Source organism: Perca flavescens, chromosome 3 (genome assembly GCF_004354835.1).
Source record: "Perca flavescens isolate YP-PL-M2 chromosome 3, PFLA_1.0, whole genome shotgun sequence".
Taxonomy (NCBI): Eukaryota; Metazoa; Chordata; class Actinopteri; order Perciformes; family Percidae; genus Perca; species Perca flavescens.
This window is the reverse complement of record NC_041333.1, coordinates 39,489,403-39,509,612: the sequence shown is the minus strand read 5'-3', so window position 1 is coordinate 39,509,612 and position 20,210 is coordinate 39,489,403. Positions and strand designations below refer to the sequence as shown.

Here is a 20,210-nt window from a genome sequence, read left to right as displayed (position 1 = left end):
GGTTGGAGGTTGTTTGGGAGGGAAAATAAGATAAATAAGTTTGGCTTATTTTTCCAAAATAAATTAATTATTTTGTTAAAGAGAAAGTAGGCTAGCAAAAAAAGGTAACGTTGGTTACTGGTACCAAATTTCAGCTACCTATATCCGTACAAAAGTTGACTAGGAAAAGCAAGTACTTAATGTGATTTTACGTTGCTTAAAGTGATAAGTGAGTTGATTAAATCTTATTTTGTTAATGCCGAATGAATCGTTCCAGACCTCTGACCTTCAATTAAAAAGCAGATACGCCATTACTCAGATCCTTCATTAAACATGAACCAGAGTCCCTTAGTACGTCTCTGTCCGTCCATACCTGAGAGTGTCTAGTCTCCAGTTTGGATTCTTAAGTCCAGCTGACAGCAGCTTCACTCCTGAGTCTCCTGGATGATTGTAGCTCAGGTCCAGCACTGTCAGATGGGAGGGGTTGAAGCTCAGAGCTGAGGCCAGAGAAGTACAGCCTTCCTCTGAGATCATACAGCCTGAGAGACTACACACACACACACACACACACACACACACACACACACACACACACACACACACACACACACACACACACACACACACACACACACACACACACACACACACACACACACACACACACACACGCATCATGTTAGACATTCACATTAGTTGTTGTCACCAACTAAGGATTTACTTAAGAATAAAGCATTTCTGGTATCTTTTAAACCAGTGGTTCACAAACTTTAATCAATAATGTACCCCTTTCGAATTGTTTCTTTAAGCCAAGTACCCCCTGACCAGCGCTAATCATTTTTTGGTATATATAAAGAGGAACAGTGTAGCGCTGTCAGTGATAAAGTTACTAAACAACAGCCTTGTACCTGAAAAAAACATGTAAATGCTGATGAGAAAAGGAGACAAAAAGTGTAGAAAAGACAAAACCTTGGAAAAAGATGGTAGAAAGAAGGAAGGACAGACGGAAGGCAAGAATAGGTCCAAAATAGTACCAAAAACAGTGACATAACTTGGAAAAAAGCAAGGGAAAAAAGGAAAGAATATGTCCGAAGACGGCGACACAAATGTCACAATTTTGGTTGGAAAAACAAAGTCTACATAAAGTGGAACAATGTTCTGTTAAAACATAAAACATTTTGTTAAATATCTCACGTACCCCCTGCAGTCCTCCAAAGTACCCCTAGGGGTACATGTACCCCCATTTGAGAAACACTGCTTTAAACCAACGGTGCTCATGGACAATAATTAAGTTCATGGAGAGGAGAAAGACTTATGACCAAAAAAGTCATAAAAAATATATATACAGGCACTCAAGGATGGTTACAAAAAATACAAGAATTGTTGTTGTTGAAAATTGTTACTTAGGTCCTAACTGAACACCAACTTGAGTGTTTCCAGTCTGCAGTGTGGACTCTTCAGTCCAGGAGACACCAGCTTCACTCCTGAATCCTGCAGGTTGTTGTTACTCAGGTCGAGATCCCTCAGACTAGAGGACTGGGAGCTGAGAACCGACGACAGAGCTTCACAGCTTCTCTCTGACAGGTTACAAGCACTTAATCTGAAGAGGAAGCAGCATTACAAAAAACTATTACACAATTTATTTTTCTCTAAATTAAAACTTCACTTAATTGTGTGTGCACGTACAGAGCTTTGTTGGAGGCTTTGACCACTGGCAGCAGCCTCAGAAGAGCATCCTCTGAAGCAGAGTATTTCTTCAGGTCAAACACGTCCAGATCTTTTTCTGATGACAGTAAGATGAAGACCAGAGCTGACCACTGAGCAGGAGACAGTTTGTCTGTGGAGAGACTTCCTGAACTCAGGGACCGTTGAATGTCCTCCACTAGAGAACCATCATTCAGTTCATTCAGACAGTGGAACAGATTGATGCTTCTCTCTGCAGACACATCCTCACTGATCTTTGTCTTGATGTACTCAACTGTATTCTGATTGGTCTGTGAGCTACTTACTGTCTGTGTCATCAGACCTCGTAGAAGAGTCTGATTGGTCTCTAGTGAAAGACCCAGGAGGAAGCGGAGGAACAAGTCCAGGTGTCCATTTGGACTCTTTAAGGCCTTGTACACAGCTCTTTGGTAGAACTGTGAAGATCCATCTTCTCTGCTTTCAGTCTTCTGGGATGTTGATTCTTCTTCTGCCAGCAGGTTGACTCCAGAGTTGATGAATGTCAGATGGACATGAAGAGCAGCCAGGAACTCCTGAACACTCAGATGGACGAAGCAGAACACCTTGTCCTGATACAGTCCTCTCTCTTCTTTAAAGATCTGTGTGAACACTCCTGAGTACACTGAGGCTTCTCTGATATTGATGCCACACTCTGTCAGGTCTGATTCATAGAAGATCAGGTTGCCTTTCTGCAGCTGCTCAAAAGCCAGTTTTCCCAGAGACTCAATCATCTTCCTGGTCTCTGGACTCCAGTGTTGATCTAGCTCAGATTTTCCATCATATTTGATGTTCTTCAGTTTGGACTGAACCAATAGGAAGTGGATGTACATCTCAGTTAGTGTCTTGGGCAGCTCTCCTCCACCTATGGTCTTCAACACTTTATCCAGAACTGTGGCAGTGATCCAGCAGAAGACTGGGATGTGGCACATGATGTGAAGACTTCGTGATTTCCTAATGTAGGAGTAGATTTTGTTGTCCTGCTCCTCATCTCTGAATCTCTTACTGAAGTACTCCTCCTTCTGTGGGTCAGTGAACCCTCTGACCTCTGTCACCATGTCAACACACTCAACAGGGATCTGATTGGCTGCTGCAGGTCGTGTGGTTATCCAGAGGCGAGCAGAGGGAAGCAGTTTCCCCCTGATGAGGTTTGTCAATAGCACACCCACTGAGGTGGACTCTGTAACATCAGTCAGGATCTCAGTGTTGTGGAAGTCCAGAGGAAGTCGACACTCATCCAGACCGTCAAAGATGAACACAACCTGGAACTCTTCAAACCTGCAGATTCCTGCTTCTTTGGTTTCACTGAAGAAGTGATCAACAAGTTCCACCAAGCTGTACTTTTTCTCTTTCAGCACGTTCAGCTCTCTGAAAGTCAATGGAAATATGAAATGGATGTCCTGGTTGGCTTTATCTTCAGCCCAGTCCAGAGTGAACTTCTGTGTTAAGACTGTTTTCCCAATGCCAGCCACTCCCTTTGTCATCACAGTTCTGATTGGTTCATCTCTTCCAGGTGGGGATTTAAAGATGTCTTCACATCTGATTATTGTTTCTGGTATGTTTGTTTTCCTGGATGCTATTTCAATCTGTCTGACCTCATGTTCTTCATTGACCTTTAAAGTCCCTCCATCTGTGATGTAGATCTCTGTGAACATCTTACTCAGAAGGGTTGGGTTTCCTGCTTTAGCAATCCCCTCAAACACACACTGGAACTTCTTCTCCAGGTTGGACTTGAATTTGGGGCGGCATACTGCAGCATGAGTTCCTGTATAAACAAACAACAAATTATATCAGAGAATCTAAACATTTAAGGTTGTATCAGTTTTAAGAAAAACAGCGTTGGATCTAATGCAGATATGTGCAGTATAGTATATATATAGTTTTTCCCAATTTGACTTCATTTCCTCTTTCCATCATGTTAAATCTTAAATCATCTTACTGCTCTGCAGACAGTCAGCCAGCTCCTCCTGCTTCATTCTCCTCAGGAAGTGCAGTGTAATCTTCAGAAATGCGTCTCTGCTGCTCCTAGTCTGCTCTTCATCCTCACCGTCCAACACATCCTCAGCCTTCTTCGGACTCTCTTCTGAATTCAGAACCTTCTGGATCTTCTTCAGCTCGTTCTTCACAAAGGTGACAATGTTTTCCTCCAGCAGCTGAAACAGAACGATAAACTGAACATGTAATGTAAAGAACTATGGGTGTGACTAGACACTCAACTCACAAGACGAGACAAGTTTGGGTTCATGAGAACGAGACAAGATTATTAACACTATTTTGAAGAAAACCTAAATGATGAAAAATGACTTTTATTCAATTGAAACACTGCATGAAAAGTGGGATTTTCATCAGTATTTGTCAATGTAGATTGTTGTGGAACTTCAGGTTTACGACTGCACACAGCAATTTATAGGTAACACCAAAAATTGCCGTAAATTGTCGGAAATTGACGTGGGCCTTGCTTGGCAGTTGTGCCCCCATGACCCTCCCTCCCTCTAATTCTAGGGGAGGCTTTAACATTTAAATGAAAATGCTGTGAGCTATACAAATGCAAATCAGAGTAGCAGCAGGGGAATTTTACCCCAGGTGACATTTTTCTAAAAGGTATTAATTTCATTTTAAGAACATTTTAGCTTGAATTGATTTATTTAATGTCTTGCTCATCCAACATTGTCTGGTGGAATGGAGACAGAGGCACCACTGTACAGTTTTCTAAGAGAAGTCTTTCTGCTGACACCAGAACACTGTGCTTCACATAAAGCATCAGCTTTGTCATTGCATGACAAAGTCCCAACCATTTGTCTTCTTAAAATACTGGCAAATTCAGCACCATATTCACATGTCCATGGCATATGAAGCTGTTGGCTCTGCTGAAATGGCCTCATAATCTGGACTTCAATTGTCCTGTTATTAAGCTTTACCAGTATTCCATTAAAACTCACTGTAATTCACCTCCACACCAGTGTGTGCGCTGTTCGCGCCCTGCTGGTTAATCTGCTCCTCTTTGTTTCTCTATCACTCTGCCCCGGCCCCTACCCCCGCCCTCACTGCTTCCATTTGAAAAATAGCGGCGGGACTCGGGAGATGACTGCGAGAGTTAGAGCTAGTGATGGGACAACCAACTCTTTTACGTGAGTCGGTTCAAATGGACGGTTGTTGGTTGGTTGTCCTACCGAGTTAATAGATTCGGTCACCGGTTTGCATGCCCTCGGCAGGGGGGAGTGATCGCGTTCCCCCGCCAGGAACCAAGACACCGCGGAAGACTCGAGCAGTTGCGGTTACATTTGGTCTCGACATACTATTTACACACTTATACTGACCAACACTAGACTCATGCACTGGCCACGGTTACATTTGGTACCCTGGTGAGCGGTCTCCTCATGACAGTCTAACTACCATGTAGCAACATTCACTTCTAACATTTAACTTAACATAACTACCAACTACCTCTCCGTGAACCATCACCTTATCGTGGTGGAGAGGTTTGTGTGTCTCTGTGAACCTGAGGGCTGTGTTGTCTGGAGCTTTGTGCTCCTGGTAGGGTCTCCCAAGGCAAAGTGGTCTCAGGTGAGGGGCCAGACAAAGAATGGTTCAAAAACCCCAATGAAAAAGCTAAGCAGAGATGGGTGACCCTGCCCGGAGGAAGCCCGGGGCCCCCGTCTGGAGCCAGGCCCAGACGGTGGGCTCGTCGGCGAGCGCCTGGTGGCCGGGTTTGCCACGGAGCCCGGCCGGGCACAGCCCGAACAAGCTACGTGGCAACTCCCTCTCCATCCCATGGGCCCACCACCTGTGGGAGGAACCGTTGGGGTCGGGTGCGATGCCACATGGGTGGCAGTGAAGGTCAGGGGCCTCGACGGACCAGACCCGGGCAGCAGGCGCTGGCTCTGGGGGCGTGGGCGTCACCTCTCTGTGGGGAAGGAGCCGGAACTGGTGCGGGAGGTGGGCGCTACGGTTAGATCTGGTGGGGCTTACCTCTACGCACAGTCTTGGTTCTGGAACCATACTCCTGGATAGGGGTTGGACTCTTTTCTTCTCCGGAGTTGCCCAGGGTGTGAGGCGCCGGGCGGGTGTGGGGATACTCACAAGTCCCGGCTGGCGCCGCTGTGTTGGGTTTACCCCAGTGGACGAGAGGGTCGCCTCCCACGCCTGCGGGTTGTGGGGGAAAACTCTGACTGTTGTTTGTGCATATGCACCAAACAGGAGTTCGGAGTATTCGGCCTTCTTGGAGACCTTGACTGGAGTCCTGCATGGGGCTCCAGTGGGGGACTCCATTGTTCTGCTGGGGGACTTCAACGCACACGTGGGCAATGATGGAGACACCTGGAGGCGTGATTGGGAGGAACGGCCTCCCTGATCTAAACCAGAGTGGTTGTTTGTTGTTGGACTTCTGTGCTAGTCATGGATTGTCTATAACGAACACCATGTTCGGAACATAGGGATGCTCATAAGTGTACCTGGTACCAGAGCACCCTAGGCCGAAGGTCAATGATCGATTTCATAATCGTTTCATCTGATCTGAGGCCGTATGTTTTGGACACTCGGGTGAAGAGAGGGGCAGAGCTGTCAACCGATCACCATCTGGTGGTGAGTTGGGTCAGAGGGTGGGGAAGACTCTGGACAGACCTGGTAAGCCCAAACGTGTAGTGCGGGTAAATTGGGAACGTCTGGAGGAGGCCCCTGTCCAACAGACTTTCAACTCACACCTCCGGCGGAGCTTTTCGTGCATCCCTGTGGAGGCTGGGGGCATTGAACCCAGTGGACAATGTTCAAAGTTTCCATTGCTGAAGCTGCAGCGAGGAGCTGTGATCTTAGGGTCTTAGGTGCCTCAAGGGGCGGTAACCCACGAACACCGTGGTGGACAACGGTGGTCAGGGAAGCCGTCCGACTGAAGAAGGAGTCTTTCGGGATATGTTATCCCGGAGGACTCGGAGGCAGTTGCAGGGTACCGAAGGGCCCGAAGGGCTGCAGCCTCTGCCGTGAAAGAGGCAAAGCAGCGGGTGTGGGAGAAGTTTGGAGAAGACATGGAGAAGGACTTTCGGTCGGCACCAAAGTGCTTCTGGAAAACTGTTCGCCACCTCAGGAGGGGGGCGGGGAACCATCCAAGCTGTGTACAGTAAGGATGGGACACTGTTGACCTCAACTGAGGAGGTAATAGGGCGGTGGAAGGAGCACTTTGCAGAACTCCTGAATCCGACTAATACGCCCTCTATGTTAGAGGCAGAGCTGGAGGATAATGGGGGATTGTCGTCGATTTCCCAGGCGGAAGTCACTGATGTAGTCAAACAACTACACAGTGGCAAAGCCCCCGGGATTGATGAGATCCGTCCAGAAATGCTCAAGGCTCTGGGTGTGGAGGGGCTGTCCTGGTTGACACGCCTTTTCAACATTGCGTGGAAGTCTGGGGACGGTGCCAAAGGAGTGGCAGACTGGGGTGGTGGTTCCCCTTTTAAAAGGGGGGGACCAGAGGGTGTGTGCCAATTATAGGGGTATCACACTTCTCAGCCTCCCTGGTAAAGTCTACTCCAAGGTGCTGGAAAGGAGGGTTCGGCCAATAGTCGAACCTCGGGTTGAGGAGGAACAATGCGGATTCCGTCCTGGTCGTGGAACAACGGACCAGCTCTTCTCTCGCAAGGATCCTGGAGGGAGCCTGGGAGTATGCCCAACCGGTCTACATGTGTTTTGTGGATTTGGAGAAGGCGTATGACCGGGTCCCCGGGAGATACTGTGGGAGGTGCTGCGGGAGTATGGGGTGGGGGTCTCTTCTCAGGGCCATCCAATCTCTGTACAACCAAAGCGAGAGCTGTGTCCGGGTTCTCGGTAGTAAGTCGGACTCTTTTCAGGTGAGGGTTGGCCTCCGCCAGGGCTGCGCTTTGTCACCAATCCTGTTTGTAGTATTTATGGACAGGATATCGAGGCGTAGTCGGGGTGGGGAGGGGTTGCAGTTTGGTGGGCTGGGGATCTCATCGCTGCTCTTTGCAGATGATGTGGTCCTGATGGCATCATCGGCCTGCGACCTTCAGCACTCACTGGATCGGTTCGCAACCGAGTGTGAAGCGGTTGGGATGAGGATCAGCACCTCTAAATCTGAGGCCATGGTTCTCAGCAGGAAACCGATGGAATGCCTTCTCCAGGTAGGGAATGAGTCCTTACCCCAAGTGAAGGAGTTCAAGTATCTTGGGGTTGTGTTCGCGAGTGAGGGGACAATGGAGCGGGGAGATTGGTCGGAGAATCGGGCGCAGCGGGTGCGGTATTGCATTCAATCTATCGCACCGTTGTGACGAAAAAGAGAGCTTAGCCAGAAGGCAAAGCTCTCGATCTACCGGTCAGTTTCGTTCCTACCCTCACCTATGGTCATGAAGGCTGGGTCATGACCGAAAAGAACGAGATCCAGGGTACAAGCGGCTGAAATGGGTTTCCTCAGGAGGGTGGCTGGCGTCTCCCTTAGAGATAGGGTGAGAAGCTCAGTCATCCGTGAGGAGCTCGGGAGTAGAGCCGCTGCTCGCTGCGTCGAAAGGAGCCAGTTGAGGTGGTTCGGGCATCTGGTAAGGATGCCCCTGGGCGCCTCCCTAGGGAGGTGTTCAGGCACGTCCAGCTGGGAGGAGGCCTCGGGAAGACCCAGGACTAGGTGGAGGATTTTATCTCCAACCTGGCCTGGGGCGCCTCGGGATCCCCAGTCGGAGCTGGTTAATGTTGCTCGGGAAAGGGAAGTTTGGGGTCCCCTGCTGGAGCTGCTCCCCCCGCGACCCGACACCGGATAAGCGGACGAAGATGGATGGATGGATAACTACCAAGATAACATTACGTGTATTTGTATGTGATATAATACTTTCCCCTTGGTAATGTAGCCTATGAATTTCCATGAACACAATTCAAAAAATGCACGAGACATAAAGGCTTCTGCTATCGGTAACTCAAACTAGCCGAGAACCTAGACACCCGTGATTACATAGACTCATGCATTAGGCACGGTTACGGTCTCTTTCAGTAGGCTGGTGCACGGTCTCCTGCTGACAGCCTATATCACGTAACAAACATTTAATTTAAAAAGAACACGCCGACTTATTGGGAATTTAGCTTATTCACCGTAACCCCCAGAGTAAGACAAGTCAATACATACCCTTCTCATCTCCGTGCGTGCTGTAACGCTGTCTGACGGCTCCAGCATTTGCTTAGCCCAGCACAGATCCTGCAGGTAACTGGTTCCAACTAGCCTACTGCTCCAAATTGTGACAAAAGTGACAAAATAACGCCAACATGTTCCTATTTACATGTTGTGATTTGTATAGTACCAAGAGTCTGGGTCTGCCGAGGTTTCTTCCTAAAAGGGAGTTTTTTCTTGCCACTGTCGCAATAGCCACTGCTAATGCTTGCTCTTGAGGGAATTACTGTAATTGTTGGGGTTTTGGAATTTATAGAGTGTGGTCTAGACCTACTCTATCGGTAAAGTGTCTCGAGATAACTTTTGTTATGAATTGATACTATAAATAAAATTGAATTGAATTATAGTCACAGCGTGTACAAAAAACAACGTAACATGAGACACAGCCATCTTCTAACAGTAAACAAACCGGGAACTATATTCTCAGACAGGCTTGCTGCGAGCATATCACTCCGCCCAAGTACTATATTCTTCCGCCTGAGAATATAGTTCCCAGTTTGTTTACCGTTAGAAGACGGCTGTGTCTCATGTTACGTTGTTTTTTGTACACGCTGTGACTCTACAAATCACAACATGTAAATAGGAACATGTTGGGGTTATTTTGTCACTCAGTACTGACAGTACTGATTGTCTTCATTGATTGATTTTACAGCTGCTGGAAGCGAGACAGAGTGTGCTGGCTGCAGGTGAGGTGACATTTGGAAGTGCGCCACATAGACATACAGGACAACGCACCACAGACGTCTGCTAAATGGACAGAATTCAGACCAAATGCTGCCGGTTACCTACAGCTCCGAGCCAGCCGCGGGTTAGATGTGGACGGTGCTGCTTCTCGTGAGCGTGGGATATTTGTTGTGTGTGCTGTATGTCTCTATGCTTTGTACACATGCTTTGTGTTTTGTGTCAATAAAGCTCTATCTTTCAATAAACAGCCCGTTCCTGGCAAATCATTTTCGTTAGGATAACAATGACATGATTATACAACATAGCATATATGAAATAAATATATAATACATAAATAAATATAAATATATATATATATATAATTTTATTATTATAATAATGGCCCAGGATGACCAATAGCGTAACCCATGACAGACCTGTCAACCAATCACGACGGAGTTTTCTTGTTTAAAAGTAGTGGTTTCATCCAATCCTGAGTGAGGAAATTGCAGCCAGGCCAGACTTTCTCTGGCCAGGCGCCTATTCATATTCTAATTAGATCCATTAGCACCTCCGCGGGGGCTCTCCACATACGTCATGGTTCGCTTCCGACAATATGTGGCATAGACGAACGTGACGTTCACAGCCTGTAAATTGTCGATAACTGCCGAAAATTAGGGGGATTTCCGGGCGTTTATAGGCATTTACGGGGACGGAAATCCCACTATTCATGCAGTGAAAGTCACAAAAAGGAAAAATGAGCACCTTGAAAGGTTTTGCCACAAACACAAATGGCTTCTCTCCTTAATAACTAACCTCTTCAGACCTAACAATTCAATTCAGACAATTGTGTGTGTCCGAGCTAAGCCCCACTCTCTGTGAAAGATGCTGTAAGGTACAGAAATTTGGCACCAATTGAGTTAAAGTGAATTGGTCCTCGGTAGTACCAACGTAATTCTGCACTTGTGTACTGATATCATGAGACAACTTTTAACCTCAACTAAAAATAGTGTAACGTTTTAATCTTGCGTACACCTCTATAAAGAACACAACATATGATTCAACAGGCTGAAGGTATACTGGTCTGAACAGAGCAGCATGGAGACTGTTGGGATCTGAATGGTAGTTTAGCATTTAATCTGTAGCTAATAGCGAAAACTGAGTTTGTTCATGTACACACCATAAATATGGAGTCCAGGTCTGTTTGATGCAGCTGGGCAGACTGACAACCGAGGCCATCTGAAATCTTCTGCTGAATTCTGTGGAGAAAACATCAAGTTTAAGAACAATTATTAAAATCTGCAACCTACACAGCTGGCTGGGTCTTCCTCCAAGCTTCAGCAGTAAAGACGCTAGATGGAAGGAGGAACATTGCTCAGCTTCCCATGACAAGCCTGAAGAAAAAAAAAAAAAAAAAAAAGAGTTCATAAACTTCAACACAAGAGGTTCTGCATAACCAGGAAACCAATGACCGTGGGCCGTTTGCTGTTTGTGATTTTTATGGACAGGATTCAAGGCACTGCCAGGTGGGAGGAAAGTGTCTGGTTTGATGACCTCAGGATTGCTTCTCTGTATTTGCAGATTTTGTATCACTGGGTATCAGATAGAAACCACGACTATGTAGTTCTAAGAGAGTCAGATAATAACAAAGTTCACTTTTAAATTATTACCTTTCATCAACAGCTGGTCCATCATTAAAGTTAATAGGACGACCCATAGACCGGTCACTCTTCATGGACACACAGCTGGGTTCAGGTCCTGGTTTCTGCTCCTGCATCCTGGTAAAAACAAAGACAGTGGATCAGTAACTGTTCAACAAAATGTAATCTGATGTAAGATGTTGTCTCATCTCAGTAGATAATCGGTCGTTGGCGCTTATTTGCTCAGTGGTAGAGCGGTTGCCTGCCAATCGGAAGGTTGGTGGTTCGATCCTTGGCCCTGCAGTCCCATGTCAAAGTGTCCTTGGGCAAGACACTGAACCCCGAGTTGCCCCCGATGCTGCTCATCGGAGTGTGAATGTGTGTGACTGATTATCTGATGAGCAGGTGGCACATTGTACGGCAGCCTCGGCCACAGTGTGTGAATGGTGAATGGTTCCTGTACAATGTTAAAGCGCTTTGAGTAGTCGTTGAGACTAGAAAAGCGCTGACACATATCGTGGAGTCCTACAACAGACTACAAAGCTCTGGACCAAGTCTGGATTCTTATTCTTATGAGAGGCAGATAAGTTCATTTTCAAATTTATTTAAACCAATGACAATCGTCTTGGGCGGCGCTAATCTGTCTGGTGGTTCTGGTCCTGGTATCACTGGGCATCAGATCAAAACCACATTTTGTGGTCATTGCCAAACCTAGACCATGAAGCTCCGAGAGAGTCTGATAATAACAAAGTTTGAAATTCTTACCTTTCATCAGCAGCTTGTCCATCTTTAAAGTTAATAGGACGACCCATAGACCGGTCACTCTTCATGGAAACACAGCTGGGTTCAGTTCCAGGTTCAGGTTCAGGTCTTAGCTGCAGACTAATACAAACAAACAGACGAATACTTTTAACTAGTTACATTAATCAATTTCCCCTGTTTAATTATTATATCAATAATGATATATAAGTCTCATTTCAAGAATTGAGTGTCAGGATGAGTATTATAAATCTCTGTATTATAAAAATCTGTCTCAGAGTAGATCATGTTGTGAACATGTGAACTTTTCTTAGTGCTGCACTCTGAAGCAGAAGCTCACATCACTTTGACTCAACATGAGTCTGATGACTTTAGACAAAATAAAAAAATTAACAACAATGACTTGTGACTTCACTTGGACTTGATATCCTCCCAAAGCCCAAAGATTAATTATGATCGTATACATTTTTTTTGCAAAGAGTCAACTTCATGTTCCTGAAAACAGATTGACTTTCAGCCGCTGTAAGAAAGGTGTTTAGCAGTTGAGAGCTGTCTGGTGGTTCTGGTCCTGGTACTGGGCATCAGATCAAAACCACATTATATGGCATCACCGAACCTGGACTATGTAGCTCTAAGAGAATCAGATAACAAAACAAAGTTAACAAAGTTTGCTTTTAAATTAATACCTTTCATCAACAGCTTGTCCATCTTTAAAGTTAATAGGACGACCCATAGACCGGTCACTCTTCATGGACACACAGCTGGGTCCAGATCCTGGTTTCTGCTCCTGCATCCTGGTAAAAACAAAGTCAGTGGATCAGTAACTGTTCACCAAAATGTAATCTGTAATATGATGAAAGATGCTGTCTTATCTCAGTTGATAATCGGTTGTTGGCTCTTTCTTGACTATTAAAGTAAGAAGTTAATTTTATTAATTTATTTATACAGTAGGTATACACTGTGATGTCACTGCTGACACATTATATCGTCCTACTACAGACTACAAAGCTCTGGACCAAGTCCGGATTCTTCTTCTCAGGAGAGGCAGATAAGTTCATTTTCAAATTCTTACCATTCATCAACAGCTTGTCCATCTTTAAAGTTAATAGGACGACCCATAGACCGGTCACTCTTTATGGACACACAGCTGGGTTCAGGTCCTGGTTCAGGTTCAGGTTCAGGTCCAGGTCCAGGTTTAAACTTAAGTTTAGGTCCAGGAGAGTTTGGATTCTGCTGCTGCATCCTGATACAAACAAAGACAGTGGATGAGTAATGTTTTTGCTCAACAAAATTTAATCTGATGCTGTCTCATCTCAGTTGATAAGTCACTTTGTTGAATGATAAAGTTAGTAGTTAAAGAGTCCCTATTATGCTTTTAGTGTTATATAGTATTTGTGTATGTAATAGTTGTATAAGGTACCAAAAAAAGACATTTCACTCCAAATGGAGCTCTCTCTCCCACAGACGGCACTTTTTCTCAAATGCCTGAAAACGTCTCACCGACATTCTGGTTTGAAATTCAATTCAATTTAATGATGTCATTGATTGAGAAAGCCAGCCCAGTTGTTAATGTGTGCTGCCCATAGGTGCTCCCTGAGCAAGCACAGCCCGCCCACTGGCTTGATTGAATTTTGGTTGACCAATCAGAGCAGACTGGGCTTTTTAGGAAGGCGGGCCAAGAGCTCAGAGTGTTTCAGCTGGAGGCACTGCAGCATTGGGCAGTATAAGAGCCATGTTTTTTTGAAGATCAAAGCATATAAACCTATTCTAATAGACCATGATGTACAAATATGATGCTATAAAAGGAGTATAATATATATTTTATACATATATTTTGTGTGAATAATGATGGTGGAGTGATGTGAGTGCTGAGCTCTAACATGGAGAAGAGTCCATCATCATCTCACCTCTGAGCTTTGGTCTGGCTGTCATGGTCCCCACACAGAGTGGTTTTAGAGGGAGGGGCTCCCTCCTCTCTGTCCTCACACTGACTCATAGCAGAGTCCTCACCTGCTGAGAGACATGACCTCTGTCACTATAACAAGCTTTTCATCACAGGACACATTAGTCTCTCATCTCTCTCTTACATGTCACAGATAATGTAGAAAACAGAGAATCAGCTGCTCTTTCCTTCAGGAACACACAAACCAAGTCTGTCTCAGTAGTTGGAAGATGGCTTGAATACAATACATGACGTCCTGGTGGATCTAAGTAGTCTGACAAGTTCTGACACATCCTTCAATTTACACTGATGATTTAAGCTGAGCTAACTGACCATCTAATGAGCTAAAGATCAGCAACATCAACTCTTTGCTGTGAGTAGCAGTGTGATGTATGCCATTATGTAGCCTAATCAGGGCAGTGCAGAGACCTTTTGAGGGGCAGTGGCTCAAATTAAAAAAAGGAACAAGATTTGTTAACAATATCTGTCATCTTTATTTTAAAAACTGTATATTTTACATTTTAACGTAATACTAAATCGACAATACTGTACACCTCAAAATTAAATATGGAGCCTTACATTAGGGCGTTTTCACATCTGTAGTTAATTTGCTTTAGTTCGAATCAGTTGGTGAGTTAGTAAACTTGGAGCGATTTGCCCTCGGTCGGTTTGGTTTGGTTTGGTTTGGTTTCACACCTGGAAAAATCCAAGCGTATCAAAATGCGTCATTACAAATCAGGCAAGAACGTCCAGCCCTCTTATTGGTCGGGTATGTGGGGGCGGGAGCAAGAAAGTAAATACAGGAAAAAGGTCCTGTGTTCTGGTCTAGTGGTCAAACCAGCTCATTTCATTAAAATGATTAGACATTGTTTCGCAAGAGACATTACTACATCTGCTCTGGTTACCGAGACTTCGCTCTGCTCTGGCCGCGTCTGTCTCCAATTTTAGCGGCAGCTGGTTTGACCACGGAGATACGAGTGACGTATGGCGAGCTTGACTGCAGTCTATTTCTGTGCTAGAAACACTGCAAGCTGCTACAGTTTGCTGCTCTGCTGCATCGCAGATTGATGAACACACCTGACTAGATGAGACATCAGCTCAGACTGGAGGAGTACATATTAGTTGGTGCGGTTCGAGTACGGATCACGTTCTCACCACAAATGAACTGCTCCAGAGTTGGATTGAAAGTGTACCGAGACCACCTCTTCAAGCAGGTCTCGGTACGCTTGTTTGGTCCACTTTTGGTGCGCACCAAAGTTTGATTGCCGCGTTTTCACCTATCCAAATGAACCGCACCAGCGGGGCAAACGAACTCCAGTTCGATGCAACGGTGTGAAAACGCCCTAACCTGCACACACATTACATATGGATCTGAAAGTTATCATCCATTAAACCAGATATTCACTACATTCACAGAAAATATATCTATAAAATGCAACCGTTGTCCAAGCAAAATGTAATATTACACAGAGTATCCACCTTGGGGGTGGCAGTAGCTCAGTCCGTAGGGACTTGGGTTGGGAACCGGAGGGTCGCTGGTTCAAGTCCCAGTACGGACAGTACAGAGTGTGGATTGGTAGCTGGAGAGATGCCCGTTCACCTCCTGGGCACTGCCAGTTGCTCTTGAGCAAGGCACCATACCCCCCCCAACCGCTCAGGTCCTAAGCATGTGTATGTGTATTTCAGGCCTGTGTGTGTAGTGATTTCTAACAAACAGAGTGTAAATTGTAATTTCATGTAATCAATATACAGTATAAATTACAAACTAGGGCTGGGATAAGGTGTCGACAAATTAATTAATGTAATGCGGAACTACTGCTGGATACGTGGGTTCTAGGGACACCTAAACTATAGCCCTGCCTGAAGCTAGCCGAGCTCCTCCGCCTACATGCAGTTTGTTGTCAGGTTGACGGTCGGTCCAGTGAGTGAGTCAAAGATAGCAGCACGAAAGGACGAGCATGGTGAGCGATTGCGACCGAGAGTTCTCCGCCGGCCTGTTTAAGATCGCAAGTTTGGCAAAACTTCGAGACTGTATGGCTGCAGCCTGGTGCCGACCCCGACTCGAAAACGTCGGCCTTCGGGTCAGTTCCAGTAGTAGGCTACAGGTGAGAGAGTGGTGGATAAGACGAGGACTGTGTGTCGGCGTTGTTCAGCAGTTGTTGGGTATGTGAGTGGAAATACATCTAATATGCTAACACATATCAGACGCCATCACCCAGATGTGCCAATCACTGGAACGAGACAAAAACTGTCCAACTTCTTCTCCCTACAGTGCTTAACCAACCTTAAGATACAAATAAGTAAAGTTAAATTAAAGGGAGAAGAGCTTGGATGTTAAACAAGAGCCTTTTCATTATTTTACCTACTGCTAAAAAAAGCAAATACAGGCTACTCTTTTTGCCCTTGCTCTGTTTACTTTAAGATTTTATTTTTGTATTCCTCCTGAAGGTGACTTTATTTTGTTGTTGGATTGATCGCCTACATCTGGCTTCAGGTTGCACTACAAATTCATTTTACTTGAACAGTGCAGTGTTAAACAATTTTAATAAATAGAGATTTGAACCTTATTGAAATTTGTTTGGTGTAAATTGTTAATAATTGAGCAATGGGAAAATAATCGCTCATTGAAAAATGAATCGTTAGATTAATCGTTTAAAAAATAATCCTTTGGGACAGCCCTAATCCAAACTGTATAGAAAGTGCAATATGAAATTTTAAATAATACTAAATCCACAATACTGTACACCTCAAAATGAAATATAGAGCCTTACATTAGACTACATTCAAACAAATACAAGATAACAAGATGTCAAACACGATAAACAGTTTAATTGTAGCCTATGACTGCAACCTGAGCCGACTACCAGATTTCTGTAAGCTTTGAATCAGAAAGGGATTTGCAAAAGTATGCAAGATGTTTCAGATTATTTTATAAAAATATAAGGAGGTCCTTTATTAAGAAGTCAAAATGCATAGACCACCAAACCTACATGTGTAAGCATGCATTCTCATTCACTCCAAAAGCCCACTTACCGGCACTTCAACTTTCTCTCGCTCTTGCTGGCCACGCCGCCAGCGGACTCACAAGCGCCTGGCAGGAAGTGGACTTGTCACGTGATAACCCTGGTCATCATGTGATATGAAGGTTTAGGTTGTTTTATCTAGCTAATTATTATTGTTAAATATTCTTCTTAAACTGACCACAAGCGGGCAATCGTCAAAGAAGAATATCAAAAGATATTAGGCTCATGCACGTGCATGAGCCTAATATCTAGGGCTGAGGGGAAGTGTAAGAAAGGAAGTGGAACTAATGCCTTTAGCGGATAATACTTCTGTACTTTTACTTTGATATATTAAGTACATTTAGCTGATAATACTTCTGTACTTTTACTTTGATATATTAAGTACATTTAGCTGATAATACTTCTGTACTTTTAACTCAGTAGGCCTAATATCTTGAAAGTAGAACTTTAACTTGTACTAACGCAGTAGGCTTCAAATAACCTAAGCTAATTCCCCAAAGAAGTGATATGGTCTTTTAAGTGGGCTGCTGGTTGAGAGGCAGAAAGCTGACGCACACACACGCGCGCGCGCGCGCACACACACACACACACACACACACACACACACACACACACACACACACACACACACACACACACACACACACACACACACACACACAATGTGATGTCACGAGAGGTTTCTTCTCAGCAGACCAGCCAAAACGTGGTTGCAAGCAAACAGGTTTTATTTGAAAGCAGTCTTTTCAGACAATAGTCCAACAAAAAACAGTAACTCCAACTCAAAAACTTACTGGGAGTAAAACTACATGGTTTAGCAAAGTCCTGGTAGCTTAGGTTCTTTCCCCAAGAACTCTGCTTCCCTGCTCTCTGCCTCTGCTCTCTTTGTCTTCTCCCAGTGCATGAGCACCTGCTGTAATCAAGGACTGAGGCATTTGCGCCTCCCTGTGCGGTGCATTCTGGGACTTGTAGTTTGGGTGGCGGCCATTTTGTCACTGGGTAGCCACTCCTGTAGAGGAAAATAGCGTCGCTCTACCACACATCCCCTTGTGATGCCACAACACACACACACTTCTTTTAACCTACAGAGAAGTGCTACTGTCTTCTCTTGTGTAACAGAGAATGAAACGTTGACGCTATAAGGCTATCACATGATGAGTAATCGTGGCCGCGGAAGCGCGTGCAGTTACCACGAAACGTCACTACTTCAAAGTTAGCTGCCACAGCCACAAATTTAGCTCGCCTGCTGGCTGTTTTCATCCTGGAGGAGACGGCTTAACTAGCGGCTCCGGCTAGAGGGCTCTATAACAAACCTTCTCATTCACTCCAAAAGCCCACTTACCGGCACTTCAACTTTCTCTTCTCTCTCGACTCACGAGCGCCTGGCAGGAAGTGGACATTTGTGTCACGCCATAACCCTGGTCATCATGTGATATGAAGGTTTAGGTTGTTTTATCTAGCTAATTATTATTGTTAAGTATTCTTCTTAAACTGACCACATGAGGGCCATTGTCAAAGAAATAAAAAAATAAATAAAACAAGGACAAAAAAAGGGTACTTTGTCTTTGAGGGGCAAAAGGGGCATGTGCTCAAGCACTCGTAGCCCCCCCTTCTCTGCACATGCATGAGCCTAATATCTAGGGCTGAGGGGAAGTGGAAGAAGGGAAGTGGAACTAATGCCTTTAGTTGATAATACTTCTTTACTTTTACTTTGATACATTAAGTACATTTAGCTGATAATACTTGTGTACTTTTAACTCAGTAGGCCTAATATCTTCAAAGTAGAACTTTAACTTGTACTAACGCAGTAGGCTTTGACAGTGTGTATTAGTACTTGTACTGCAGTACAGAATAAACATTAGAGACTTCAGACTTTTTGTTGTGTGTTCCGAATATAAATAATAGGTGAGTTTCAGTAATGTCTTACACACACACACACACACAGTTGTAGTGGAGTATGAAAAAATGATTATTGTTTAATAAATCAGTGTTGTTGAAGTTAAATAAATTGTATTAGACTTTAAAGAGCAGTTGTCTGGTTGTGCAGGTCAGTGCTCGTATACACTCCTTCAATGTTCACTTATTAAATATGAGATTCATTCATTAAGACATTTAATAGCTGCATCCTTAAGAGACTGCATCCACAGTTCAATTATGGTCCCTGAGTTTAGGGTGGTGTCCTGTTGATTATTTATTCAATTTGATAATGATCCAACATATACATTTTCATAACTTTACTAATATTGATAAAATACCATTGATAATAGCTAATAACTGAACCTGTGCTTCCTAAAAACACAAAGAAATAATCAGCAGGTTGATCTATAATGAAAAGAATCATTGCAGCATCATATAAAACTGATCAAAACAGTCAAAGGTAGCTTACACCTGAACGCATCAGAAAGAATAATCTCATCATACATTATAGTACAACACTCACAGGGGACATTTTACTGCACTAATTTTCTGCTTTTACCAAAGTAACAATTTCATTTGTTGGTACTTTTACTGCAGTACAGAATGATGTTACGGTAATTCTGTAACACAGTAAAAGTACAAACAACTCACTGTCAAAGTATAACTGGGTTTTGGATCAAATGTACCAAGTTGATCAAAGCTGTACGACCAGTTTGGACCCTCCCTGTTTTTCACTGATGTGAACTCAGAGAACATTCTGCTGTTGTTTAGACCTGAGAACTACCAACAGTAATACATGCTAATCATTCTCAAACCATCTCCTTTAACTCAGATGGACACTCATTAGAATCATAGTCTATCTATAAAAATCTGAAGAACAACCCAGAAAGAACCATTTCTTCTGTCCAGTCAAACAGATTGAATCAAAGTGATTCTGTTCATCAACCATTTCCAGATTCCTCTGGTCAGATTCTCACCTGCTGAAGTCTCTTCAGGTCACTTTCCAGACACTTTCCTCCTTCATGTGTCGAAGAAACTCTGGGAGAGAAGAAGCTGCTCATTGGCCCTCGTCAGTCCTGGTGTCGATTTTCAATTACAGATAACTTTAGAGTGACGTCAGAACCAGTCCAACCTGTTCACACACCCAGTCAGTGTGAGAGAAGTCCCCCATCAGATGATGGAGTTCTACTATCTGTCCACTAGATGGAGCTAACTGACCATCTAATGAGATAAAGATCAGCAACTGGTACAGCAGCAGATATCTCTCCAAGTGGCCTCCATGTCACATATTACTTTGATACTTTAAGTACATTTACCTGTTGATATTTACTACCTTAATACTTGTTCAACACTGCTTGTTTTTGTCTGACATTTACCTTTACATGTACCGCTCACTCACTCTTGGGTGAGAA

At 44.3% G+C, this 20,210-nt stretch overlaps 1 protein-coding gene and 1 pseudogene across 1 annotated transcript; both read right to left on the bottom strand.

Annotated features, from left to right (window-relative positions):
• LOC114552957 (receptor-interacting serine/threonine-protein kinase 4-like) overlaps positions 1-20,210 on the bottom strand; it is a 111,001-nt pseudogene that overhangs the window by 78,928 nt on the left and 11,863 nt on the right.
• On the bottom strand, positions 1,390-19,828 carry LOC114552955 (protein NLRC3). The gene is made up of 10 exons (XM_028574051.1): positions 19,776-19,828; positions 13,824-13,926; positions 12,989-13,159; positions 12,603-12,710; positions 11,923-12,039; positions 11,188-11,295; positions 10,698-10,776; positions 3,638-3,851; positions 1,666-3,463; positions 1,390-1,522 (listed from the first exon to the last, which is right to left on the bottom strand). Exons 2-10 carry the CDS (start codon positions 13,910-13,912, stop codon positions 1,390-1,392), a joined length of 2,817 nt encoding a protein of 938 aa, XP_028429852.1. The 5' UTR covers positions 13,913-13,926; positions 19,776-19,828.

Excerpts from the sequence above, each read along its gene's own strand:
- LOC114552955 (XM_028574051.1), bottom strand. The coding sequence starts at position 13,912 with ATGAGTCAGTGTGAGGACAGAGAGGAGGGAGCCCCTCCCTCTAAAACC. Across the intron at positions 11,296-11,922 it reads GGACAAGCTGCTGATGAAAG|GATGCAGGAGCAGAAACCAG; the intron begins GTAAGAATTTCA and ends TGTTTTTACCAG. Across the intron at positions 10,777-11,187 it reads GGACCAGCTGTTGATGAAAG|AATTCAGCAGAAGATTTCAG; the intron begins GTAATAATTTAA and ends TTTTCTCCACAG.